General features: G+C 42.9%; 1 protein-coding gene across 1 annotated transcript in view; it reads right to left on the minus strand.

Annotated features, from left to right (window-relative positions):
* Positions 1-16,218, minus strand: part of EXT2 (exostosin glycosyltransferase 2) — an 80,530-nt gene extending 64,312 nt beyond the window's left edge. The window contains exons 1-6 of the mRNA XM_059819244.1: positions 15,683-16,218; positions 15,418-15,507; positions 10,283-10,399; positions 6,892-7,087; positions 3,387-3,526; positions 2,473-2,566 (exon numbers count right to left, since the gene is read on the minus strand). Coding sequence (XP_059675227.1) covers positions 2,473-2,566; positions 3,387-3,526; positions 6,892-7,087; positions 10,283-10,399; positions 15,418-15,507; positions 15,683-16,218 — 1,173 coding nt within the window. The remainder of the gene's footprint in view (positions 1-2,472; positions 2,567-3,386; positions 3,527-6,891; positions 7,088-10,282; positions 10,400-15,417; positions 15,508-15,682) is intronic.
* Positions 16,219-23,441: the final 7,223 nt, after the last annotated feature.

Genomic DNA, 23,441 nt, shown 5'->3' on the forward strand with positions numbered 1-23,441 from the left:
AAAAGCATCGAGATGTGAGAAGAAGCTTTAGAAAAACATACTTCCCAAATTCGATCAATAGAACCAAAGTTTCCAATATGTTCAGCGGTGCTTTGGACCCAATGATAATGACTACTGCAAACCATCTATAATCCAACAAAATTCACTCCAGACACAGACTAGAACTGCACTCTGGGTATTAAAATATCTTCTATTTTAACTTAATTTTATGGAGTTACAGAAAATATGGATAATTTATAAATCATCTGAATTAAGGGGGTTTTCATCATTTTGTTTCACTGTGAATGTTTAAGGGGTTTTTTGTTTGGTTGGTTTTGGTTTTGTTTTGGTTACTTGGTTTTTTGTTTGTGTTTTTTTGTGGGTTTGTGTTTTTGTTTGTTTGGTTTTGTTTTTTACAAACTAGTGTTGTTTCCTGATTTCATACTTTAAAATCACCACTTAAGCTGTCCATGATGTCAAGTGCATTCTCTGTAGAACACTATCCTGAAACAATTATTTCATGATCTTAGTAAAATGGACAAGAAAAATCAATGCACACTTTAACAGACTATTGATGTCAGTTTTAAAGCTTTATTAGGCAAAACTCCCTAGTGTTAACATATCTATGTTCATATCAGAGAAAAAAGAAAACAAAGCAAAATCAGGTTTCTAGAAGCTGTAACAGCAAAGCTACTTTTTCCACCTGCCATACCTGGCCGCAACGTGGTGCTGCCAGCGGGCCCCACAGAAATGGTTCAGTTGTGTGAGGAGAAAGGAGACCTCTGATGGCTGCTGCGATATTTGCAGACTCTGTGTACAGAGAATGAAGTGAAGCTGGCAACAGAATTCAGGTGTGAAAAGATATTTACCGCTAAATTTGAGAGCATTTTCTCCACACATATCCAGTATTAATACACACTGTGCAGCTTTTAGGACTGTCTAGGTAGAAATATCTAGAGTGTTGTAGGCTACACCCTGAAAAACCATGCCTTGGGACACTTTTTACAAGGACCACACAAAAGATGACTTTGCCACTAAGGTTGGATAAGGGAATTTCAGAAGCATGTCTTCACAACTCTTGCAGAAATTCGGCTACAGAAATCCCATGCATCTTTAAAAGTCACCTGAGATCAGATAGTTTACTTTTTCCCTACATACCTAGCTCTTACTTTCTCTATGTCTCAGTTCCTCATCAGAAAAAACAATGGTATCTCCCTACCTTATAATAATATATACTCAGATACAATAAGATGACAAGGATGAAAGGTCCTAGATATAAGTTTACAATACATGTTAACATCTTACTTCTTTGTCAGCCCAAAAATGTAATCTCTATATCCCAACCATCAAAAGAACAATGTGGTTGAATCCTACCCCGTAATCTGACAACAAAACTCTTCACACTTTGAAAATCCTCACACGGCTAACAGTCCTCATCTGTTGAGCTTGCGCTTTACATCTAAGCTCCAGAATTAAAGCAACTGATGATGATAGTGTCCATAACAGCAAAGCTAATCAACAGGAACTGGCATCAACTGGAGTAAACTAGAAGACATGTCCTTTTGACTATATACCCAGCCGACACAGACTTCATTCATGAGTTTGGACAGTTCGTGATCTCAGCCCTTCAGTCACCAAGTAAGTAAAATTTCTCTCTCAGAGGAACTGTCAACTTAATTAAAATATTTAAAACATTTTGAGCGATTAAAATTTATCTACAAACCAAAGCTTCTCTTGAGATAAAGACAGACTCTTGAACTAGTTATTTAATATCATTTCAATACCACGTAGAAAAAAGAAACAAATATACATTGTGATTTTATCAGAAATACGTTAATATATGAGAGCAGGCAGTACACCCGCATTCAGGGAGAGCTTCCATCCCAGGATGCATTAAGAAAGCAGAGGGGACACAAGAAAAAGCGAAATTAAAGTGGCATTTGACTACATTGGCAGAAACTGGCAGTCTCCACTCATGGCAAATACCACATGATCTTTACATGAAAAAGCAGATAGTCAAAACCTCAGTTTCACATTTCAGAAGATGTGCTGCAAGCCAGGACGGCGAGGCACTGATCACTGTGGATAGTAAAGATCCTATAATAGATTTCACAACAGCATGTACATTAACATAGTAGGTTGGAGAAAATCCACTCTGAGTAACTGAAGCCTGCCTACTAAAGTGTTCTTCTGCAATCGCAATCATATGTGATATTCTTAACTTCCCGACCTGACGGGTAATGTAGTACTGATCAACAGCTGCTGTTCAATGCGTTTACCTGCGCCAGTGACGGGTGGAGACACAACATTGAAAAGTGATGGTTTATGCGTATGTTTAGCATAAATAAAGAAGAGGGTTGAATAATCACAGTATTAACAAAAGTACAACGGATGCTTCTGCATTCCAACAGGTTGCACAATAAGGCAGGTGTATGAACCTACACTCCACCTGTAAATAAAGGAAAATAATGTAAACACAGTACATTATTTTACCTGTCTTTGCATCTCTTCAATCTGTCGCTGGGGGACACTCTGCAGAATATTGTACATTTCAGGCATCTTTTCTTCAGGGATGACAACAGAGGCCCTATAAGCAAAAGTCAGAAAACAAATGGTAAGATGAGGAGAAAGAAGTTCTACATGAAAAGATGTCAGTAGCTTTTTCAACCCAGAATCTTCTCCTATTCTAACAAGATACATTCAGAAGATATTAGCAGAAAGCAGTCTTCCCTCAGTCTAATTAATTACTCTGTAGCAGTTCCTTCACAACACCAGCCAGTCTGCCCACAGATAATGACACAAAAGTCTGTGGACTGATCTGTACAGACAACCTAATAAATATGGAAGAGACAGAGGCCCAGAAATCCTGAATTCTCATCTCTGGATTGCCACTGACATTTTTGGAGTGACCAAACAGCAATAGCATATACAGTGCTATGTATACAAACTAGTAGTTTTTGTACGTATTATCCCAAGATCACGTAACTGGGCATCCTGCATGCATTGAAAAATAATCTAAGCTCTTAACACAGTGTACTCAGCTACAAAATAATTATATCTTTCAGTCTCAGGTGAACTTAGAAATCCTGATACAATACAGAGAATTTAGCATTTATGTGATGCAATTTTTAGCATACACTTTCCTTAGAAGAGCCTGAATGTAGACCAGTCCTCACTGAATTCAAGCACAAGATAATAAAGCAAATCTGTTGTATAAAAAATACCATCGGCTACAGGATAACCAAATGCTTTCTCACCTCTGACTCATTTGTTTTCCTCTCCTATTTTTGATGCATGTATCTTACTCCGTATTGTATTCCCTGCAACCCCCAGTACACTTGACTCACACAGATTTTATTCAAATCACTGAATGCAGTGGTTTGATGTACAATAGTGAGGGTACAGACCTCTTCCAGTCCAGAACCTCAGAGAAAGGTAAAATGTAGGAGTCAGCAATGATGACTGGGACACAGCCAGCTTGAAGAACATCGCTTAGCACAGCCTGTCCCAGGCGGGCTCCACGTAGAACGACACAGAATGTAGACTCCTGTCAACAAATGGTATCCAACACACAGAGGAGAGAAAAGAAAGGAAACGTTAGATGTTTATTATGTGTGTGTATATGTAAGTATATATGCATTATGCTTTCCCACCCTCCCCCTCGTAAAAAAACAAGTCCAAAGGAAAACAGGCTTGCTCCGTGAAACCAATATATTCTGAATTATTAGCTAATTCAAACTAAATTACACAACTTTATCTTCCAGAGGCTCAAAAATATCATAAGCAGAGAGATGAGAAATCAGCTAATGGGATTGTTCTATGCTTTATTTTAATGGCCAGACTTCAGACTTCTACTTGAAAAAATTCAAGGGGAAAAATAAGTTAAACATTCTGAAAGTTTGGCAGAACAAGATGAGCAACAATCAACATGAACTTAATGAGTACAAACTCTATGAAGCCAACCTAATTTTCTTCCATTATAGGGCAATCCAGCTCTATGGACAGCAGAGAAGATTTCATATCTCAACTTTAAAAGGCATTTGATGTCTTTGATAACATTTTCATAGGCAAATTAAGAAATCATGGGCTAGATAAAGCCCTCGTAGGCTTTACAGTTACATAAATTATAGTTACAGAACTCTAAGTATAAAGCACTTAGCGGTGGCTCACCAGTAAAACAGTGATGGACCAAATAATCTTTCCTAGGTGCAACAGTATTCAATGTGTCCCTTAGTTAAATGAGTAGCAGAATTAAGACCATGCTTATTAGATCTGACAATATCTATGATTTTGTAGGATTAGCAAGCTTAATGGATAACGGGATTAGAGTTTGACATCGTATGGATAAACTGACTAAAAAAATACAGATACATATAGGGTTCAACACTTGGATAAAAATAACCAACTACACAAATATAAAGCAACTGGCTAGGTTTTGCACTTTGCAGAAGAGGACATTTCCTACAAAAGGACAGGAAAAGAAAGGGTATTCACGTGTCAGCAAAGTTGTGCTGTTGAAAAAACAAAGCGCTCCACCCACAGGTTGTATCAGAATGCAAAAAGAAGTACAATCTAAGAGACCTGAAGGAATCACTCACTCTTCTCAGTAATAAAAGACCTCAGACAGAGCAGTGTATTCAGTCTTGGGCGATGCACTTCCAGGGCTAAAAAATAGGATGATTACTTACCTTGGAAGTGTGATCTACAAGGAAAGATTGACTGTATCAATACCACTTATTCTGAAGGGGTAAGGACAGGAGGAAGATGGCTAAAGGGAGCTTCAAAGATATAAAAAGTTGTTGGAAAAAGGAAGAATATAATCCACTTACTCATGTCCGCAACGCACAAGACAAAAAGCCATGTGTTTAAACTGCAGCAGATGAGACTTCTTGACTATGCTGCACTCGCCCTGTAAATAGGGACTTTAGTTGTCCCTGCCACTGAGGAATCTTGCTACAGATTCAAGATCACAACATAAATGCTTGTAGAGTTCAGCTACACAAACAAGGAAAAAGCCCAAGTCAGTATTATCCCTAAGTCTAAGAAAGAAAAATTATGAAGTTGATGCAGGGGCTCCCACGGATAAGAAAACATCTTTCCAGCTTGCGTTCTGTGGCCTGAGGAAAAGGAGCCAGGAGGCTCAGCAGGGCAGCAAAACATCAAAATGGAACTAGGAAATACAAGGGGGTTTGCTGGCTCTTCACTTGTTTCCTAATGCAATCGCAAGACCTGCGTTCATACCTACAGAGTACTAAAAGCCTTGAAAAATCTCATTCAAGAGAAGACTGCAAACAGGAAGCATTAGCAACCCAGAAGCCCAAGAGCCTGTCTAGTAGGAAGTCTGTAAAGGCAGCGCTGGAAAGGATGAACTGTGATCAGTCCGCCTTCCCCCACTCTCAGACAGGAAGAGAAGGAAAAGAAGGGTGCAGGGAATGGAAGGAGCGGAGAGAACGAACACACATTTTAACCATTGACTCACTAGACCACACAGCAGCAGGTGGAAGAGACTCTAGTAAGGTCTGGGAGAGAAAAAAAAAATAAGCCCAGATGTGGACACACATGCTCATCTGCCCAGATAACCATTTTTCCTGTCTAGACAAAGGTTACTATAAATACATCTCCTCGCATCACCACCGTTATCAGCCAGACATTCCAAAGGGAGATGCAGGGCTCTGCAAAGGAAAGTATTTTAACAATCTCAGCATGTGCCAGCTCTCTTCTGAGTTACAAAATCATATATAGCAAGATATAGATATAGATTCCCTGACTTGCCATCCTTAAGCAATCCAGTTTGTATTTAAAGAAATAAAGAAAACATTTTTTTTCCCCTTTTGGCTGAAAGTTTAGGACTCAGAGTGACCCTTTCCTCCCTCTCCCCCTCCTCCACAAGGAATTTTAAACATATTTCCTACAAAACATAACAGGAGGGGTGGAAACTTTGCCTTTCCTCAGCTTGTTTGTTATTTTATCATCATTTGCTGAAGTTCAAAGACAGATTATGTGCTGGTGGCCACAGACAGAGTACAGTGGCCTATGGCATAACTCACTTCACCACGCTGCATGCCAAAGCACCTCTCTGTTAGTGAACTGCCAAGAGACACAGGGGTCTGAGAACGCTATCTAGTTTTATCCTCACTGACACATCAAAAGGCCTCTGGAAGTTGGGCCAAGGCCATGAAACACATTTCACCTAGATGTTTTCATAGCTGCACGCTGACAAGTCTTCTAGCTCAGTCTGTCATATAATTTTGTAGGGTTTAACTACTAAACTGCATACAAAAAATATAATCTGACCAACTCTCCTTAAATGTAGCACTCTTTTTTGCCCCCAAATAAATCCACGCGTAAGCTCTTTAAAGTTCATTTTAATCTTCCCTCCAATTGACAAAGCCATCCTCTGTTCCAAGATTCATCTAGCAAGGCCTGGACTGTCATATGCGAGAAATCAATTCCAAATTCATGCCTGCTGAAGGTCATTTTGCCAGTTATTCTGGAGGCTGTAGATGCCAATGTTCTTCCCTGATTTTAAAGCAAGCAATTTTGTCTGGACTCCAAAAGTTTCTCCTCCCACCGCTGCTGGATCTGGCAGTATCTTTGTATCGTTTTTTAAGTTTACATGACATTGTCACGTGTTACTAGAAGACCACCATGACGAATCTCATGAAGTTGTTATACGTAAGCAGTGTTTTCAAATTGCCTACCAGTTCGAGCACACAGTTCTTGGCCCTCTTAAAAACAAGAATAAAGTTAGGATATAATATCCAAGCTAACGTAACAAATTACGCAGCTTCAAAACATAGCCAGTAAGTTAACTAAATACAAGGAAGTACCCTACCAGTGCTAAACAGGAACAGCTCCACAGATAAGACAGTCACCAAGGGGAAGAGAAGTTTGCAGGAGAGGCAGCCTCACCTGAAGCACTTGAGGATAATCAAAGACTTGATTCTTGTGACAGCGTTTGCGAACAGCAGGGACCCCATCTGACAGATTGGTGCATTTGTCTAGGATCAACACTGATTCCCCATTCTCAGCTTGAACAGCTTCCAACTCAGACCGGTATTCTGGGTGCAAAGCCATTTGAGATGACAGAATGAAATACCTGCGAGGACTGAAAAAACACAGCAAGGTTACCTGACCGCACTGTGAGTTTACTTCCAAGATGCTCTAGAAGACATTTCCTTCCATCCTGCAAAAGCAGAGCAAGATTAACTAAATGTGGACACACTGCCAAGACCGTATTTTTAGACAAGGCTGGAAAGGGTAATGATGCAATATAATTAAATCTTGGATAGTAAGTGGCTCAGCATTATTTACAACTTTGAGTAGATCTGTACTTGGAAAGAGTGCTTATTGCATTAGAATATGCACTTGCATTATAGCCTCATTATAAACTGAAATAAACATTATTTAGCTACATACTAAAACAGCTTGCTACCGATGCCAGGATAGTTTGTTCTTTTGTTTGGTGTTTGTGTACTATAACAAAGTAGATAGGGCACTGAATGCTGCTGCTAGTTTCTCCTCCCATGTATTTTCTCATCAATTTTAATTGAAAAAAGATGCTGAACTGACCACTCAGCTACCCTGTGCTTACTTAGTCTTGAGGTAGTGACAGCAGCAACAGGACAAGCTCATCTCATTAGCTGTGATTCAGTTCTGTCCCTTTTGGGCAACATAAAGGCAAGATTTCCTGGACAAAGTTGAAGGCCCATTATCCCCTTCACTCTCAACTCCTACCATGTTCCAAAACCATGAATATTTAAAACGTGCCTTAATACTGAAGTGTTTCAAGACACCAATTAACATTGGAGTTAAAACACACAGGAATACAGTCTCAAATTAGGTGCTCACTGCTTTAAAAAGTGATGGTAATGTTGGAAAATAGCACGTCATACAATTGTTATACTCATCCTCACCTACTTTGGTTTCCTTTTTAAATGGATCAGCTAAGTCAGACTGCTCCACCGCTCCCCATTGAAAGGAACACAGAGCAAATGCCTGCCCTCACGCTGCCAAAAGAACACAGGAAACACAAAGCCTGCACTTTGGATTCCGGTTCTACTCCACGTGATGCTATCTTTAATTTACAGCTCTGAAAACACATACAAACACACACTTTGTAAAGTCAGACCTCTCCTGCTGCTCTTCTCACCTCTTCTACTCATTTTCATGCTGGTCACTTCAGTTGCTCCAATTAACAGATGAGACTTGCATAGAATTTTTTTAAACATTCTTTTTCCCAAGCCGCCAGCTGCTACCAACTTGCTACCAGCAGCTCTACAGAACATATATTTCTAGCAGAGGTGGATTTAAAATATTTTAAACAATCCAACTAAAAAACCCCACAGTTCAGCTCTGTAAGAGGAATAAAAAAGGATTTGCGTTAAAAAAAGGAAATAGTGCTGCAGATGAGTGATAATAAATGCCTATAGCCAGCCAAAAATTATGCAGGTTTCTTTGTGTGTATGTTTAAAACCAAATTTTGCCCCGAAACTGTCATCATCCTATGACACTCAAAATCTAGCTATCAAATCTTGCTGCAAAAGGAAGTCCGTCCCAGCTCCCAGGAAATAACACACTAGTGTAGTGGAATGTAGTAATTTATCCCAAGCAAGCCTGAATTCCAAGCATCGTCCCCTTGTCACACTCCTGCATACAGCAGTCGAGGCTGTGAATGCGCTGCCATCATTCATGCGAAGTGGCCACTAGATGGTACTCCGGAGATTACAATCTGTTCCCCACCAGAAAAACCCAAACTTTGAGAACACTGAAGCTCCAACACCTTCACTGAACACAGACTCATGCACTGCATCAGCTCCCACATAACAGGAACATAAAGGGTGTGAGCAAAGCAAACCACTGCTGCACAAGTTTGTCCTGTAATTGACTGCAGTGTCTTACTTGGAGCAGCCCAGAGCAACAGCAGCACCCTGGGTGGCAGCACCCTTTCAATCAGTTTTCAACTTTAATAATTCGTATTCTCTACAAGATGCTGTCAAAAAAAAGGACCTAAAGTTTCTGCATTTCTAAACTTGATCTTCACAATCAGCGGACACGTCATTTTCCCCCATTGCCTCAGTCTGCCCATCTTTTAAACAGTAACAGAGGTAAAAACTTGCTACAGTGAAATGTTTTCAGCTGTGCAATTACGAGGCTCATGAAATATTAAAAGAGCAGTCTTCCATAATCAATTAAAACATGTCTTCCAGACTTCTACCTACTCTTGTTCTGAAGATATGAATGGATTAGAGAAACCACCACTTTCCAGAGTAGCTCATTTTAATGGCTAATTACATTCCCTGTTAAAATTTATGCTTTATTTCCCACTTGTCTTGCTTTATTTCCAACTACAAGGTTGGGGGGGTTGTTTGTGTTTATGTCTTACTTCATTACTTTAAATAAGAAAAAAATATAATCAGTATTCTAAGCTCTGGATGTAACTACTGCCATAAAAAAAATCAGCTCTCATTCTTCTTTTTCATGAGCTAACCACACTAACCTCCTTAAGATTCATTCTGCAAGAACTTCTTCCCTTCAGAGCTGTATTTACAGGCTTCTCCTGTTCCAAACTCTCAATGTCATTTTGAAAGGACTTCAGAACCACAAAAACACCTAAACTGATTTATGAAGAACGTATCCGCAAGACGTAGAGAAGTAAAGATCACATCCTCGCTCCTATTCTCCTGTTCCAAGCTTCACCTAGCAAAGCCAGACGCAAAGTTTGCATTAGCTGATACTACCTGTTGATCCCCATGATCCCTTCTGTCTCTTTAAAGTCACAATAGAGGTATAGCACACTTCTTTTGTCATTGCAATAGTGATCTTTTGCCATTAGTTTGCTTTTAAGTATCCTAAAATAAATTGCCTGAAGCAACCACTTATTAGGGAATCTCTATCACTTTGAATTACTGCCCTGCTTTACTTACACTTTAAAGAAACCAAACATATTAACAACTACTTTATTTATGCCTGAAATATCTTGTCAGTTCACTGGAAATATCGAATCTAGCTCTACTAGAAACACTGTCATGCTCTCATATTTCAGAATTCAGTTTCTAGAGTGGGAAAAACAGAATCACTCCAGAAAAATCCTCAGCTCATAGCTAAACCACACATTGGCAGATGAGCCAAGGCCATTGGCATTGGAACCATCATATATTTTAATAGCAAGAGCTGTTAAAAGCAACTCTTACAAAACTGCCCAAGCCCACCAACAAGTTAGTAGCTATATTTGTATTTTATGAGCATCAATATTAAACATGATATTGAATATACTTTGCCCAACTCATGGGAATTGCTTTACCCTGGTCCTCTTTCCGGCAGATCCACTTCCCCCGACAACGGGCTGTAGACAGGAATACTGACATCGTAGCCTTGCCGGTAAGTCCACGTGGAGAAGCCTCCACCAGCCAGCAAAGCTCTGAAAAATACAAGAAAGCCACTTTAAACAGAGTATATATACCATTCAAACTCAGAGCGCAATTTACTGATTGTCATCACCAGAACATCAAGATGTTTGCTCTGAGATAAGTTTTTCCCTCAACTTTTGTCAGTGGCATTTTTCATGCAGTTTTTCGATTCACTTTAGTTTTCGTGAACCAGGCTTACTGCCAGATTGGATCTAGTCATCAACGGAATGCTTATGATTTTATGGGATCACTGAGGAATGGACCATTTTTCCATTAATATAGGGAAATTTAATCTGCTGCAGTCATTACGATAATTTTGCATTTTTGCAAGCTTACATGTCCTAAGTCAATTTTCATTTAAAGAAATACATTTTAATTATTTATACTAGTTAACATACTCCTCGATGCCCGCACTAAAATAGGGTATAGCAGAGCTCTCAAAGTGTTAGAGACTAGCTGTATTTCAGATACAAGTCCGGGTACAATAACATAGTATTTTAGCAGCTTACAGTGACTGGACTTCTCAGGCTAGAAAATGAAATGGAGTTATTTGCAACTGTATTTTCAAAGTCATCATACAAACCAGTGAAATTTATTTCATTTTTATATCACAGAAAAAATGCTCTAAACAGAAAACATGACAACAAGAATTCTGTATGTTCTGAAACGAACTTCCAACAGTAGAGGCTGCTTGGGACACTATGTGCTAGAGAGCATGGGAATCAAAGATTTATAAATTAAGATGTAATTCAACCTCCCAACAGGATGACCCTGATTGTCTGTGGCTTTTCCTAGATGGGACAACCTTTTGCCACACAGAAGAGCTTTAAGAAACAGAAGACAGCAATGTGTACAGAAGAAAGCAATGCATCGTTCACAATGGCAGAAAAAACGGGCTTGTTATTATCTCCTATCCCAAATCAGGCTTCTTTGAAATATGCTAGTAGAGGACATCAGCTTTTCAGGTGCCATTTCATCTTCAGTGACCAGGTGGCAGCATGAACACATCATCCTATTCCCAAAAGAAGCTCAGATTCAGCTTCTTTAGTGAGACTTCTCAAACAGCTGATCAAACTTTCAGTCCTTTTGTCACCAAACAGCAGGGTGTGTTATATTTTAAATTGCCCCAGGGATACTGGGTCTGCTTAAGGTGCCATACAGAGTAGTTCGAAGAAAAATATTTCTCCAATTCCACTTTCTCTCCTTCTCTGTGGAAAGAAGCAGAACACAAATACACCACTATACCAAGCACTACAGAAAGGATCCTGAGGAGCCGTACCCACTGTAGCAGCTATGATTACAGCCAAAACCCTTATTATCACAAGCTTGCATACTGTCACAGTTCAGATCGGAGCAGGCACGTGTCTCATCAGAACAGATGCATCAGAACAAAAAGTCAGGGTGAGACTGGAAGAGATGCTGACAATCCACTAGCTGATATTCTTGTTTTCAGATATCACTGAATGAAATCCTCAGTGTAGTGTTTGGAGAAGCCGTTTTTTCCACAGCTGTTATACAACAGATTATTGTTATACCTAAGTATCATCCAAGTCCTATCATTTTTTCCCATCAGAACATGATGCCCCAGATAAACACCAGTATGTTCTGCCTGTTCTAACCCCCCCTCAGATGTCCCACGGGATACTTCACCTCCTGCTCTGGCCTGCAGCACCATTGTTCAGTGTTCAAACACCACGATCACACTTTGCCGTAAATGCGACTTCACCCAAGCAGTCAAACAAGCAGTCCTAAGTGTCAGTTAAGAAGCTCTTTGCAAATCCCAGGCTCTGGATTAGAGATGCATTTCAGCTCGATGACAATTACAAAATCAAAACAACTTGCCCTTTATTACTCTTCACTCAGAACACAAACTACGGCAGGAGCAGAAACCAACTCGAGAACAGGACAGTAAATCAAGTACGTGCTGAGTGAGAATTTATGTTCCAAATCAAGTGATTATTTTAGATTCCTTTCCAATGCCCCCCCCCTTTGGTGGCACGTACAATGCTGCCATGACTAGGTCTCACCCTTGCAGCTGCATGTCCCATGTCTTACCCATATTAACTCAGTTACAAGCAGGGAGAAAAAATTGGCTTGGGTGTTGCTGTTCTTGCACTTCACATCCCACTCCTCTTTTTTTTAACCCCCCCCCCCCTAATTGGGAAACTACAACCAGATTGTTTTAATTGGATCCGGTGAAAACACGACAGCACCTCATCAGCCTTGAGAAAGCAGGTGTGTGTCATGCAGACTTTTACCTAAATAAACCCAGAGGGAACCAACACCAGTTAAATAATTCCACTCAGATTTTCATTGTACAGTGCAGTAAGGGAGTAAAGATATTAACTCCTAATGTACTCAAAACAAATAATCTTTAAATTGCACTGGTCAGTGAGGAATGAGCCTGTTCCTGAGCAACTTTTCACCGCTTTTCAGACATTGATCTTTGTTTCTCTCCAGGAGGTACCCCAACTGGTCTGTACTCCAAATCTTTCTCCCCAGCTGCCATCATCATCAGCTTTCTGCCAAACTTCACAAGTCACTGAAACCCAATTCATCAACTGAAGCAGAATGAAAAAGTATCTTAGTTCATATGCCAATTCTACAGCTACAGAGTAGCTTTGCAAAAGAAATCCTTTCATCCTCATTATTGTACCAAATTCAATAGCGCTTATTTACAAATAATAAAGAGCTTATTTTTTAAGTTTTATGGCAGGAGATTACATATGCTATGGCAGCTAATACCAGCAACATAGCCTCCATACCCACAAAGCAGACTTCCATCTTTGAAATTATGGAATAAAGTGGTTTTACCCCGTCTTTGGAAATTTGATTTAAAGATTTAATAAACAAACAACCCCTTAGTGAGGTAACTTAGCTAAAGACTTTTCCAGATTTAAAAATACCATGTAACTGAATTCCCCTTTGTGTATAAGGTCTTGTTTTACCTAGATTAATATTGCGCAGCAAATCAGCAGAACACAACTCTATCAAACCTCATGATCCAGGACCGTTCAACTACGTATGATCTGTGAGATGTGATGAATAGAGAAGGCAGGCCACACTCCCTGTGCAAACTTCACAAATATTACCTGTGTATTTCACAGAATCCCACAAATCCAGTCTTTCTGGAGTTGTACTGGTACAGTTCAGACGAGTCATTCAAAACCAAGTGAACTCTGCCAACGTACCTTTATTTTGGCCTGCAGCCTCTCACCCCGTGATGCTACGAACAACTGTCCGTCACACTTAGTTAACTACCCATTCTGTAACACATGTGGACATTCTCGAATTAAGAAAACACACCCAGGCCGCTTGTTTTGTTAGACAGGAACTAAGATCTCCGGAGGTCTCCAAAATCATACCATAACCTCATACCGCACCACTCAGGCCATTCCAGGGCTAGGTCCACATGACTGGCTTTTTTACAGGTCCTTTGTCTTCACACCTGTGACCTGTAGTACAGGTTCTGTACTACACTGAATACCGTCTAACTGTTGGCTGCCTACAAAAAGGCATTTCCACCTTTTCTTCGTCCCAAGCACCATTATTGCCCCTCTTATGTATTACAGCTAGTGATCGTACAGCTGCAGGGTGAGTCAGTTTGGCAAGCTACGACAACAGCTGTGTGCCAAAAAAGATTTGATTTTTTTATTCAAATTACTCAGCTTTCCATGTTAGCATGACAAACACTTACAACAAACACCAACCAAAATAATACATTCCCTGCATACTAAGCCAAGACGCATAAGGCCAAATATAAATGGACATTTGACACAAAAAAGTAAAAAAAAAAGTTGTGCAGCGTAAGAAATCTACTGCATTCAATTAATAAAGCTACTTCTTTGATAGACACATGCATACACACACACGCAGCCCCAGAGCAGTCCATCCCATTAAACAGAGCATTGTCAAATGAAAGATTTATACTTCTTAAGGGGAATTTAAGATAACAAATACAAGTGTTTACTAACAGATTAACAGGCTTGGTTAAGTAAGAAAGATGCTTGACTGCCCTCTTCAGGCTAACCCAGATGCACATAACACATTTCATACAGAGAAGTAAAAAACTAAAGCCTTACTTCACAGTCAGTGATGTAATTACAATGAGTAAACTTACTCTTTGAACATGTCCAGAACATGGACATGTCTTTTATACTGTCTTTGGTGCAAAGAAACCAAAATATACTCCATACACAATCATCTTTGCTAAGATCCCATATCTCAGGCAAGATTTTGTTGATATTTGGCAGAAGAAAGTTAACCCTGACCTTTAAGAGAGGGACTGGTTACACGGGACCTAACTCAGCAGAAGTAAGCACATACAGGCTAATCTAGTCGAAACATATTCAGTAACAGCATCTAATCTAAATAAGTTTGTCTTACTGTCATTCCAATTTTCTTTGCCTTACAACCTCCTTTCCCTATTCCAAAAGTAAACTATTCCGCAAGTGAAAATTGAGCTCAGGATTCACACCTTTTAAGTTTCTGGCACGTATCTTCAGAACACATTTGCCAGAGAATAACTAAGAGCATTTGTCTGATTACTAATACAGTGTAATTGTTAAGATAACAAAACCTATTGAAATTCACCATAGTTTTGTTAAGTAGAGCAGCTGCTTTAAAATGCCCTTGAAGCACCTGACTTCTATCAGCAAGCTGCAGCTACAATCAGCTTTGAACTTCTAATTTGCATCAAATGGGACATTCAGGTTCAGTAACACACAAGATACAGGTCTAACCTCAAGATTCTCCATCCTTACAGCAAGACCAAGAGTTAAGAGCTGTCAGCCACATCCTGTACAAAATTAAGGATGGGGCTAAACTGTCAGATTTCAGGAGCAAACACTTGTCATATACAAGAGAGGGACTTCTCTACTTCCCGTTTTTGAGAAGAGAGGAAGTCATATTCCAGCTTTGTAAAGGTTAAGGAGCACATCCTTTGCTATCAGCTGCACTTCTGAGCCTGTTGCTTCTTCAGGGGCATTTAAACCCAGATCTGTGCATTCAAACACAGCAAAACACATACCTATCTCTAGGAACATCTAAGGCAGTGTTATAATCTGGTGGCCCTCCAGGCAGCATATTGAAGAGCAAGTGATTTGTGCCTCGATCCCACCTAAGGCAAAAGAAGAAACAGACAACAATTAGCAAGCTGTTCTCTACAAGGGATGATAAGTTCTGTCAAAGCCTAGCTCTGGCATTGACTCACTGTATCCTCCCCTCCTGCATTAACCTTCGGTTTTTTCCACTTTGCATTCTTTAAATTCACACACTGAAGTTTCAGTAAGTACCTGGATAACTGTGCCAAAGCCTGAGCTGTCTCCTTTATACGGAGCGCGTTCTGATTGAGAACATCTATGGATGGCACAAAGAGGCAGGCCCGGTTGACATCGTCAGTGTAGAACTCACTGTCAGAGATGGCAGTTAGCAGCTCATTGTACTCCCTGGAAATGGTGTTGCTCACCGACGTCCCGTATTCATCCACATACTTTTTCAGTGAGTAGATGTATACCTTGATTTTGTTTTTGGGATTGAAGCCACATCGATAGACATCGAAGCAGGTGTGCATCCGGCAGCTGAGGTCTCCCCGCTCAGGAATGGGGCTATCAGCAGGAAGCTTGACCACCGGCACATCATGGACACTGCGTTTTTCAACGGTCCAGTCACTGGATGACTCAATGGAGTGAGGCCAGAACTGGAACATTCCTGTGGCAATCAGGCCAAGCAGAACTATGGAAAAGAGAGTGATGTAGTAGATGCGATGCTTGGTTTTCATCCTCGGAATGAGGGCTGGACCCCGGGTGTTATATTTGGCTGACGCGCACATAATGGAATCAATTATCTCTTGTCTCTACAAAATAGAAAGCCAGAGGTTTTAGGATGAACTCTGGAAGAGATACGTAGTTATCACAAGGCAGAGAAACGTCCAGTTAACCTTTTGAAGGTTCTTTGCCTCGGCAGATTACAGTAAAATTTCTTCAGATGCTCACATGTCCCACCGGAACATAAGATGCCAACTGGGACTGCCACTTGGCAAGGACAACATGAGGTTGATCTGCTGGACCTGGCTGTAGCGGAATGCTGTTGGCCAGTTAACAACCGCAAGTCAGAAAAGGATATGGCTTGGGCAGCAAGAGGAGGAAGAAATCTCAGACACTACAGGAGCAGTGAGTCCTCGCAGGTGCTGCTCCACCTATGTCTAAGTGTATTCATAGTGAATACTAACAGAAAAATAAAACGCTCATCTACAAGTGAAGAGAAACAACCTGGATACCCCACAAAGGGGTTATAACGGGGCATCACACAGAACTTAGGATCCTGATACTGCTTCTAATGTAAAGGTGCTTTCAAACTGGATTTTACAGGAGCTCCACCATATCCGACTAGAATGATGCTAAACTACTTCTGGCAAGAAAAAGGAATTAATTTGCCATCTTTGTCAATATGCCTTTTGGGACAAAAAAGTGTTCTATGAGCTGCCACGGCAGCCACATTAAGAAAAGCATTTAAAATAATAGTTCACTGTAGTCTGAATAACACTTGTAGTGAAAAACGTGATGTAATATAAAGTATCACGGACAGAGTCACACAACTACCGTCATCTTTGATGTTTCTTATAAGTTTTTACAGACAGAATTGTGGCTCCAGCAAGAGGCAATTTATATTAGCTACAAATTGAAGAATCAGCTACTGGTGGCATGAAAAAATCTGTTTAGGTTTTCAACTAAAGCTTCCACAATAAATAAATCTAACCTGAACTCTCCACAATGAGAGCTTTTTAAATGTAGTAAGCATGTTCTTCCTGAAGAATAATGTGAATGGTATAATTATGTGTTTTTCTTTAGGACAAATGGGATGTTTTCTTGCTTTGGGAGGAAGAAAGAAAGCATGACAGTCAACTGTACAATAGGCAACAAATATGAATAAAAGTATCAATAAGGCATTAAATGGTCTTTAAAACAAATCGGGTTATGTTTATTTGGCAGTTCTTAACAAAAGACTGTTAGGATGGGGTGGCTAACGCATGAAGTGACTGCACTTACACACAGCAGCACAAAAATAATCTCAGACGCTAATAAATACTCCACTTTTAACAGCTGCTCTCATCAATTTACGGTCACATTCTGATTCCGGAGACAGCTTTTAAAGCCTACTGTACAAGCCAATACATGCATGATACTGTTAACAGGACAAATGCCAGAATGCTACGATATTATCAGTTTTCTAACTAAAAACTTCCCGTACGCTTCTGACCGTTAACCACGTTATTCCTCCTTCCTGACACAGCACCAGAACCACTTGCATTATGAGAAAAGATTACGCATTCGCAGCAAGCACTTGAGTCACTCAGCAAAGCTGTCCAGACCTAAGCCTGGGGGGGAAAAACCTCCAGGAAATGTAACTCTCCATCCACGGGATCGTTTGACCACTTTCACACCGCACACAATCCACTCGGGCGACCTGCAGGCACAAGACAAGGCCTAGTAGCATCTGGAGGATTAGAAGTAGCGGGAATAAGACACGGCAGCCAAAGAAGTAGCAAAAAACTTAGGGGAGGTAAGAGCCGCGGTAACAGCAGCCTCGGGAGGGCCCAGGCCGACCCGGGTGCCGCGGGGCCCGGGACACAAGCGGCAGGAGCCAGGCCCTCCGCGGCCCCCCGGCTCCCCCAGCTCCCGCTGCCCTCGCCCACCCGCGGCAGCCCAGCGGACGGAACCGCGGCGGGCAAGCGGCAGGAGACACGGCCCGCCGGAGCGGCGGCACGGCCGGGGCTGCCGGCAACGGCCCGCGACAACCCGGCCCGGCCCGGCCTCCCCACACGGCGCCGGGCCACGGCGGGCCGCGTCCCCCGCCGCCCAGACTCACCTCCGCCCAGACTCACCTCCGCCCGCAGTCGCTCGGGCCCCACCGCCCGCGCCGCCAGCTCGCTGGGGGCCCCACCGAGCGGGGCTCGCCCGGCAGCCGCCGCCGTTCCCCGCAACCCACCGCCGCCGCCTCCCGACCTGGCAGGGGCGGCGTGCGCATGCGCGCGACCCGCCGGCACCGCCTCCCAGCCGCGGCCGAAGAGCGTCGCCGTCCGGCGGCGCCACCCAGAAGGGCGCCCCCTCGCGGCGGGAGGGCGGAGCTGTTGGCGGGAGGTGTCCGCCCGGGGAGGCCGCGGCGCGGGGCTGGGCCGCGCTGCTCAGCCGCTGCGGGCCCGCCGAGACCCGCCGGGTGCAGGGGTTTAACACCCTTTTGAGTCTACCTGTGACGCTAGCCCTTTTTTGGGGGGGAAGAAAACCAGTATTTACACACCGCAAACAGTCCCAGGCGAAGGCCGGGCCCTCTCCCCCTCCCCTGCCTCACGGCCCTGCCCGACAGCCGCGGCCATGACAGGCCTGCACAGCCCGCCACAGCCTGCAGGCTCCTCGCCCCGGCTCCCTTCCCCAGCCTGCTTCACGTTTTGGGGAGCGTTCTTGACCGCTGGTGACTTTCCTTCCAACACTGCGCCGGATTTAGCCCCAGGCCGGTGACTGAAGCCTGGCCGCAGGATTTGGGAAGGCCTCTCCCCGCTGAAGAGACGCTTCTCTGGCCAGAAAGGGTGCTGGGGCCGGGTTAGTGTTTTACCTGGGTGTGCAAAATTTGTACCCATGAGCCGCCACCGCCATGCTTTTCCATACATTTGCATTCCTGGCTCACTTTCTTCCAGTTCTATGCGCCTTTCCAAATCTATTTTGGGCTTTCTCATTGACCGAGGACTTTGGGGTCGTGTGTCACTTTCCAACCTGCTGGATCACGCTACTTAAGTGAGAAAAAAACCCCAAACCCACACCTTTCCCAAACCCTTCTCAAGCATAACTTGAACCAAGCCCTCTCCTGATAGAAGGCAGAGCAGGACAAATTTGTTCCACAAAACTCCAGCTGTGCAGGAATCACAGACACCGGTTTCATTCCCAAAAACGGCAGCTGACTTGGTCTGTAGGCAAACTGACCCCTTGCAAAAAAACTACACGGAAGGAAGATGCTGCAGCTGAACCACACACACTGCGACAGTGCGGTGGAGACGTTTCAGCAGTAGCAGCGTAGGGACCCTGCGTGGGGCACCCATGTTCTTTACCTTTCTCTGCTCTCTGGGCTGATACCAGCAGACCCTGACTATGTTCAGAGCCACTGAGGTGGAAACACGGATGACTTTACATCTCCCACCCATGAACAGTTCTCACCTCTTTACTGGCTCTCCTCTCCTGCCAATCTGAGGACAGATACGGGCTGGTTGAGGGGCAAGCCCTCTGTTTCGTAAAGCCACAGGTCTCCAGGGAACAATGCAACAGCCATTGAACTACCAGCGCTCAGCGACGCCGTGCCATGCTAACTTCTGCTGCTGCAGCCCCTTTAGTTGCCTGATTTCCGGGCCAGAGCATGGCCAGTCTGCTCCCTGCTCTCTGCTCCCTGGGCTACGTGGCAGGCCAGCTCTGGTCCTATCCTGTAATCCTTGGTTGCTTAAAAGACTCTTATCATGTGTATCTCACAGTGTTAGCTTTTGCTGGCCTGAAATGTATTATTCCCCCTTCAATTTTTCTCGCATCCGTGTTTATATATTTGTATCTTATGCACAATGGTAAGGTGACGGCGTACTATCCTATAATATGTGGTTGTGAAAGGACAGGGGGTTTGTACCTGTCCCCTGCTCTAAACCTCTAAACTGAGCCTCTCTCTCTCACACACAGAGTACAGCGTCCTTAAGCAATCTTGATTGTCACCAGTGGGTTAGTTCTCTCCCACTTCACCTGCCCTTGGGAAAAGCGCTTTCTGCAAAGCTGTCCACATGCACGCACGGAGACAGCTCGGTACTCCCACAAGCAAGGAGAAGCGCTGTCGCTGCAGTGCTTTCTCTTCTTTCTCTCAACCTCTTCTCGCACACGTTGCATAGCAGGTGATGTAGCATTCTCCTCAGGCTCACTGCTGCCTTCCTCACCCTGTCTGTGACATTCAAAGCCAACAACAGAAAGGACTCAGATCTTAAAGCATCCTTTCTGAGCGCTGGTATGGGCTTCTTCCTCCTCCCTAGCACAAGTTACTAGGGTCTGTTAGAGCACACAATGTTTCGGGTTTTAACCCATCAGCTTGAAATCACTGCGAGCTGCCCCATTCATAAATCACAGGCAGGAACGCTCCTTTTGGAGGGTGAATCGACCGTGCCTGATTTTGTGAATCGGAAGGGGCACCATTCATGTGCTGGGGCTGCTGGGATGAGTGCTGCAGCTCTGCAGCTGTGGGACTCACCAGCGTGAGCCGTGCCTGGATGTGACTGAGCCGGGGAGGGGGGGATCTGCAGCCGCCTCGTGTGACGGGGACACTAGTCCACGTGCGGCCGGGGGGGCCGGGGGCCGTCGAAGGCAGCCTGCGGCAGCCCATGCATTGCCCACGGGCGCTGCCTCTGCCTCCCTGCTCTGTCAGGGAGAAGAAAGTGCATCAAATCGATTGCAGCTGAAATATTCACGGACGCTCGATGATCGTTTCATCCCTGTAGGAACATTTGGAAAGCAGTGCAGCTTTATTGAAAGCTAGAATTAAAGAAATGCAAGCGGCATCAGCTATTTTATTTCAAAATAGCAAGAAAAATGGAGGATGTAGTCTGTTTTGATAGAGATTTCCCTGAAACCACATCAGGGAGCCTGTTTATATTCTAGTGATGTAGCTAAGCTAGACAAGTCTGCAGCACAGCGTCTATTTTTAGACTCCAGGTTGCCATTTATAGCTTGTAAAAATATTCATCAGCATCTGGATAACGGGCTATCAATTTTTATAAAGGCACAAGAGAAATCAGATATTTTACCTCTCTTTGCTTTGCCCTTTTATGTCCTGCCTTATATGACTCTCTGGGGGTCGTCTGGGAATTTGTTTTTCAGGGCTTTACCATCACACCATACATTTGCCTGCTGTCGCATACAGCATCGTGTATTTTCTGCTGGGATGATCGGTATACAGAAGAGAAAGAAACACTCAGAGAGCCTTCTGCTGCTGGGTCTCCACACACGTAATGCAGCTGCATGTGAAATGATGGTGCACCTTGTGCAGTCAGAGCTGGAAGCAGCACATTCAGAAAACACCTTTATAATAAAAGGAGATGATGTTAAAAGGCAAATATGAAGGGGAAAACTAATGGCTTGGGGACATCTTTTCCACCTTATTTGCAACATATGGCATAGCATAAGTCAAAAATCCTAGCTCAATTTTTTTCTTCTGAAAAATTTGTTAATGGCTGCTACCGATATATAAGGCACTGGACTAGATGAAAGAGTTTCTAGTATAAGAGAAAGCGGGGTATTGTAACAGCCTTAGTTCACTATTTTGGTTTATGTCTTACAGCCAGATGATACCCTAATTTATATCAGTTGAGTTTGTAATTAGTCTGATCAATAAATTGTGTCTAGCACCCAATCGCATGGTTTTATCTCTCGAGCCAGTCCATCGTACCCCTCCAGTGCTGCTGGTTCGTGACTGCTGGCACGGGTCCACGCAGCCATCTGCCTGCTGCCTGTACCTCCACGTCCTCTGCTGCCTTCCAGAATTGAAAAGAAAAAGAAACGTAAATCTGCTTTGGAGGTCTGCTGCTATAGCTCCCACTGAAGGATGTGAGACATGAGGAGATTCAGTTAGGCAAGTGTTCCCTTCAAAGAAACTATAATGTGGCAGAATCATGCAGATAGAAACGCTCTCTCGGTGGACGTCCCCCCTTCCCTAAAGCTTTCAGCTGTCAAGGCTTGCAGATGCATTAATCTTTAATCAATTGAATGCTTTCTGCAGTGAGGTATTCAGGGAAAGAACAGGTCATGACAAGTGTTCGCCTAGAATAACTAAGCGCTCGTGCACAAGCTGTGCCATCAGACCTTGCTGGGTAGCAGCAGGGAATAGACAGAGAGCTAAAAATAGCCTTTCCTTGCAGTGTTTTTCCAGACTATTTTAGATTCTTCATTTTGATAAGGTCGACTGGCTATTTGCTAAAAATAACCAATCCCAGCAAACTGAGGACAAAAAGTAGAGTATTTATAACCGTCTCAGACTCTTCAATACATTTGTCAGCAGCAGATAATCTGGGATGTTGTCATCGGGCAGTTGCCCGGGTTTTATGTAAGTCAGTAATAAATAAAGCATTAATTGGAATGAAGAACAAGTGTATCTTGCCACTCTGATTTTCTCAGGTGGAATACACATCTTTTTGTATATATATCCCTGGAGGTTACCTTGCCCTGTTCTTCATGATGCGGTCTCAGTTGCTTCAGAAAGAACCCAAACGATCCCCTGCTAGGTCAGCCAATCTTATAAAAATAGCTGCATACTTCATTAAAAGTGCAAAAGCAGCTTTACCCTTTTGCACGCCTGATACTTTAGATGCAGAAATTTTTGGGGGGTGTGGTGTGATTCACGTAGCTTCCTCCACGAGAAGGTTTTTTTCTCCAGCCCTTGCGTGCCACCATCTCTCTGATGAAATGAAATCACCGCTCTGCCAGCAGCACGAGAGTGACAGAGGGATTCTGTAACCAAGTAACTGGAGGAGGACTGCAGAGAAATCATCAATATAAATGATAATTTGACCCCAAGGCAGGTTTTAAGAGCCTGGGTGGTTATGGGGACGGGGGGAGCACACAGAAGCCAGCCCAGCTGTACGCTCTGTTGGATGCATTTTAATAGAGAAAGACAACAATTAAGGTATTAGCATTTATTTAGAAAAAAAATCTATCATACACTACATTTGAGCAGCTGCCCTTCTCTAGTTAAGGTAGGGAACTATTAAGTTGTTAGTGAATATTTTCCCTTACAGATATTTTCCTTGGGATCTATTCAATTTCTTCTTTTTTTCTTCACAGATTTTGTTCCTTAAGCAGGCGTGATCCTTCATGAATATTTCTCTAGAATAGGCCCCACCTATGCTGTTTGCTTAACTGCAACATAACACAGGTTAGTAATTTGGAGATTCACAGATTCTCCCCTCTCACAAACACAGATACATCAAGGGTAGACCTGAAATGTGTATTAGGGAAATTTCTATGACAGAGAGCAGTGCTGTACGGG

Source organism: Gavia stellata, chromosome 7 (genome assembly GCF_030936135.1).
Source record: "Gavia stellata isolate bGavSte3 chromosome 7, bGavSte3.hap2, whole genome shotgun sequence".
Classification (NCBI taxonomy): Eukaryota; Metazoa; Chordata; class Aves; order Gaviiformes; family Gaviidae; genus Gavia; species Gavia stellata.